General features: G+C 38.0%; 1 protein-coding gene across 1 annotated transcript in view; it reads right to left on the bottom strand.

The window, feature by feature from the left end:
* Nucleotides 1-2,181: 2,181 nt before the first annotated feature.
* Nucleotides 2,182-4,976, bottom strand: part of LOC105541853 (cytochrome P450 2C20-like) — a 5,094-nt gene continuing 2,299 nt past the window's right edge. Inside the window, exons 2-3 of the mRNA XM_011983088.1 lie at nucleotides 4,034-4,175; nucleotides 2,182-2,363 (exon numbers count right to left, since the gene is read on the bottom strand). Of these exons, the coding sequence (XP_011838478.1) occupies nucleotides 2,182-2,363; nucleotides 4,034-4,175 (324 nt within the window). The remainder of the gene's footprint in view (nucleotides 2,364-4,033; nucleotides 4,176-4,976) is intronic.

Raw genomic sequence — 4,976 nt, 5'->3', positions numbered from 1 at the left:
TTTGTGAAAGCCTAGTTTATTTTGCATATATAAGCACACAGTTGGCTTTATTTGTTTTTAAAACAATCACAGGTATATAGAAGAACTGCTTGTTCTTATAAATAACTGTTTTACACGGAACCTTTTGAAAGTAAATACTGACCTGATTCCAGATAGTTGAAGTATTTTAGTATGTATTTACTCAAAACAATGTGCTTCTCTTATATAACTATAGTAAAACCATTAGGATCAGAAAATCAATATTAATGCATTGGAACTTTCTAATTCTTGTTCTTGTTAGTGTTTTACCAAAAGTCCTAAAATATATGCTTTTTGTCCCTCTCATAATTTAGTTCAGAATCCAGAATCGCATGCCACAACTAGGTGTCACATCTCTTTCATCTACTTCAGTGTGGAGCAGTTCTTCAGTCATTACTTGACTTCCAAGACATTGCCACTCTTTGAGAGTATAGGCTGAATATTTATAAAATGTCCCTCAATTTAGGCCTGTCTAATGTTTTTTAATGATTAAATTGAGCAGATGAATCTCTGCCAGGAATATCACAGAGGATACTTTTCATTTTTGAGTGATAGACAATTTCAATGTGTTTCATTAGAATGATGTCATTTGATTACTAGGTTCAGATTGTGTGTGGCTCTCTTCTCCATTGTAACTATGTTCTTCTCAACTATGTAACTTAGATGTATTCTGTGGGTAGATTCTTTGAAATTTTGTATTATTGTAAACTAAAAATAAATCCCAAGCCTGCTTGGACACCGGAACCCCAGCAAAAACCTTAAAAACTGTATTCCCAGCTGTGAGAGGATGGGAGATCAGACATGTCTCTTTAGACTCCCTCCCTTTTGTGGTTAACACAAAATAACTCATCAACATTAGCGTTAAAATAGAGACCATGAGACTGATGGGGTGGACTCTTTGTGGCAATAAGATACCAACTTATAAATAGGACCTAAGGTCATGGCCGGCGAGAGTTAGGTCATTCACCCCTACACTTAAAGAATAAACTGTGTTCTAACTGGCTCAAGATTTTAATTTTTCTGTAGCAACTATGCAAGCACTGGCCTCCACCAGTTGCCCACCTCGACCCACTGTTCCACAAGCCATAGCTACAGCTTTCGTTGGACAAGAGACTGATTTCAGTAACCTTATTCCGATAAGAGGACCACTGAACCTGCTGTAGTGGTTCTGACTGTTTACAGAGGCTTTGTGCTTGAGTGCCCTCATGTCCCTGCTCAATTTTTTCACCTATGGGGTTAAAGATGAGTGGGTCAGTGAAGAAATGGAGATTAAGTGTCTAAATTCATGCCTCTGTTTTGGTATCATTGTGAACACTAAATAAATAAAATTTGAATATTTTTTCGCTTTATGTTTTCAACTTAGAGTCAAGTATGAATATATACTTTCATATTGCTAACCATATGTTCTGGGTTTTAATCTTCTCTCTCCAAACAAGAACAAAATCCTTGGAAAGTCTCAACAGATTACATTATTTTTCTAATTTCTATTTCTTGTTTTACACTTAACATAAATGCACCGGTAAATTGATTCTGTGGCCCTGAAGTAATTAGCCTCATTTTATCTGCAAATAATACACAACTGAACTGATTCTCTCAATATTTCCCTGAAGGTTATTTCTTCCCTTGGGCAGACTTTTTCTGTTATAAAGCCAAACTTTCAGTAACTCTAGATGGCAAACATCCAGAGACCTTCCTCACCCTCTTCTCCTTTGTTACTCTCTCTGCTTATTATTATGAGGACAAGCCTGACCTCCTGGCACTCTCTTTTTTTTATTTCTTGCATTATGCACAAAAGAGGGAAAGTCTGAGAACTGAACCAGCAACTAATAACACTTTTTATTTAGCACATTCACAAAAGAAATGGATCTAAATTACCATTCGTTAATCACTTCTCTGTGTTTTACAGTGATAACATATTAAAAAGTCAGCATCAGAAAAGTATTAGCATATGTGACAGTCAATATAAGTGTTACGAGTATGGATAATTACAGATATACTTGTGCAGTGACCTGAACAACTCTCCTTAATGGAGGTTAGATGCTCATGGGATATTGAGTGCATGGGAAGATGTGATGAGAGGTCAGAGAAGACATAACAGTGGGAATGTCGCTGATAAAAAAGTTTCAGGTGATAGCAGATGGCAGCCAAATGGGCTAGCATTCTTCAGACAGGAATGAAGCAGATCCTGTACGAGGGTGGCAGAGAAATAATCCCTCTGGTAGCTGAAGTAGTATTGAGGTTCTTTAAATCAGCAACAGATATCAGGTTAAAGTTCTGTAAAATTGTGGTTAGAAATAAAAATAACTCCATGCGGGCAAGTCCCTCTCCTGCACAAATTCGTTTTCCTGAAGATAACAAAGAAAGTAGTTACTCCTTGTGTTTAACTGTGACTGTGACAGTACGTTTATGACTTGCACAAACAGAATACGCAGTAAATAATTGATTAATGATTGGATAGATGAATGAACATGTGGATGAATGGATGAACGAAATGATGGATGGATTAATGTATGGTAGGACAAACAAATGTACAAAAAGAGACACATTTGCTATCTGTCTAACATCTAATCTCAATAGGCACCCTTCATTCAGCAAATATTAATTGATTATCAGCGCCATAACAGTTGCTTCATTATTTATTTCCACATTAAAACAACTCTGTTGCCATTTTGAGTTTCCATCTGTCATTATATAAATACATGCACATTCTTGTTTCCTGTTCCGAGCCTGATATTCCATGATCTTTCCTTCCACTTTTCACATAATCTGTTCTCAACTCTAGTCATATACACTCTTCATCAATCTTGAACACACCAAGAAGTTTCAAGTTTCATATCCTGTTGTTCGTTTTGGCTAAGATACATCTTTATTAGGCTACATTCAGGACATAGTTTCAATTTTCTTCATCTTCACACTCTTTACAATTCCCTCAAGTAATAAAATCCTATGCTCTCTGGTTTTCCTCAACATCATACTCATGTTTTCATTAAAGCATGGATCACCAGGAATCATAATTCTATATTTATTTATCTATTGTACTAAAATGTGAATTATTGAAGGAAGGTCTCTGTCTTTGTCATCTTGGTATCTACAGTGCCAAATATAAAGCAGACATAAAAGATCAAAGAGTAAAGGAAGGAGATTCCATGGCCAGAGACTTAGCACACAAAGCACAGGTGTGAAAATCAAGTATCCAGGATATATGATCATGATTGGAGGAAAACAGGGTGCTATAGAATCACTGCAAAGTAACCTACTCCCTTGCCAATGTTTCCAGAACCCCATAATTTTTTGGCAAAGGTTCTGACATCCTTGATCTCCAGCAAATGTCCTGCTCTGTAATTCATTATCTCCTTCAAAATGCCCAGCTTTCCCTTAAATTGTACCACCTCCTTTGAAGCACATCAAACGTCCTCTGAGTTTCTTACTCCATTTTATGCCTCACTGTGTTGTATGAGAGAGCAAGAAGCATGCAGATTCCCCCTCTAGCCCCTACCCAGGGGCCCGTGCATTCCTCTCTCACTGTCCTGGTCTGACTAAATTACAACGACCTGTTTACTCTTCTTCCCTAACTCAGGAGTGAGCCTCTGTTCTCACTGAAAGTTGTGCCCTTGGAGCTCAGCCTGGGAGGTGACAGACACCCTGTAGAACACACTCAATGCAGTTGTGGACTCAGATACATTCACCAAGGCAGGTAAGGACAGATCAGGGGAATTTTACTTTCCAGGAGGAGCTCTTGGGTGCCTTAGTGATGTATCTAGTGGCAGAGTTCAGTCAACTTAGATGCTAGTTTTCTCAGTTGGGAACAATAGGGTTAACTCCTGGAAGCCCCACTATCTGGCCCAACAATGAGGGTATATTGTGAGGGTGGAGCGCATGGGTATTGAGAGTGGTGCTCTTGATCATGGACAAATAGCAATTCTACCAGCCCCAGATGGGGTGCCATGCAAATTCCAACTGATTCCAAAAAGTTCTCTCTTTCCTTCAAATGCAAATGGAAAGGAGATTCTATTACCTGCTGAGAAAGGCATGAAGTAGTCACTTTTCTTAAAGTTGCCATTCTCATCCAGAAAGTGGCCAGGGTCAAAGATCTTGGGATTAGGGAATTCTTTGTCATCGTGCAGCACAGAAGTGAGTAATGTTATTACGATTGTGCCCTGGAAGTAAAAAAACAGATAATCTGATTCATAAAGAAGTCCAGAAGTGAGAAGAAGTAGTGGACATCACATAGCCCCATATCATTGATCTATAGGTGAGGGAACTTAGGTCCAGCCAGACACAGTAATTTACATGGATGAGCTAAAGGCCAGTAGTGGAAGCTTGCTAAAGAGCTTTCCAATCACATTTGAAGTCTTACATCTTGGATACTTGTGTGCAACCCTCTGAATGTGTTTTCCAGATCATCAAGTTTCGATGCCCTTGTCTGTCCCCATCACTTCAAATTTCACACATCTTGTATTTAGATTATGTAGATTATGGTTTAAAATGGAAGTCTCTGTTGACACTTGAAATTTCCAGAGTATCTGTTCATAGAACTTTTGTAAATAAACATGTAATCTATTTTAATATGATGTCATCTGGGATGATAACCACAAGTGCAATAACCAGTAAAAACCATTGAGTGTTTATTATTGCCATGCTATAGATTAATTTTAGCTTAAAACACTGAAAAGATGGTGAAATTAGAAAGATTATCACTTTGCTACAATTCAAGTCAGGATCATCAGGTCAGGTAAGGATCATCAATTAAAGCTAGAACCACTGGGTGTGTGATTCTGGAAGCAGGAGTTTCACAAAGTCTTAATGTACTCCCATAGACTTTTACTAGTTGTGTATAAAAAGCAGAACCCCTACAACGGTAAGATCTGGAGGATACCACCATATTATGTGAGGAACTTAGCATGACCAATAATGACATATGTGACATTTTATGCTCCCACCTCATCAATGTGATTCAG

This window comes from Mandrillus leucophaeus, unplaced genomic scaffold (genome assembly GCF_000951045.1).
Source record: "Mandrillus leucophaeus isolate KB7577 unplaced genomic scaffold, Mleu.le_1.0 Scaffold2454, whole genome shotgun sequence".
NCBI classification, from domain to species: domain Eukaryota; kingdom Metazoa; phylum Chordata; class Mammalia; order Primates; family Cercopithecidae; genus Mandrillus; species Mandrillus leucophaeus.
The sequence above is the reverse complement of the archived record's forward strand: the minus strand, read 5'-3'. Positions and strand labels throughout refer to the sequence as shown.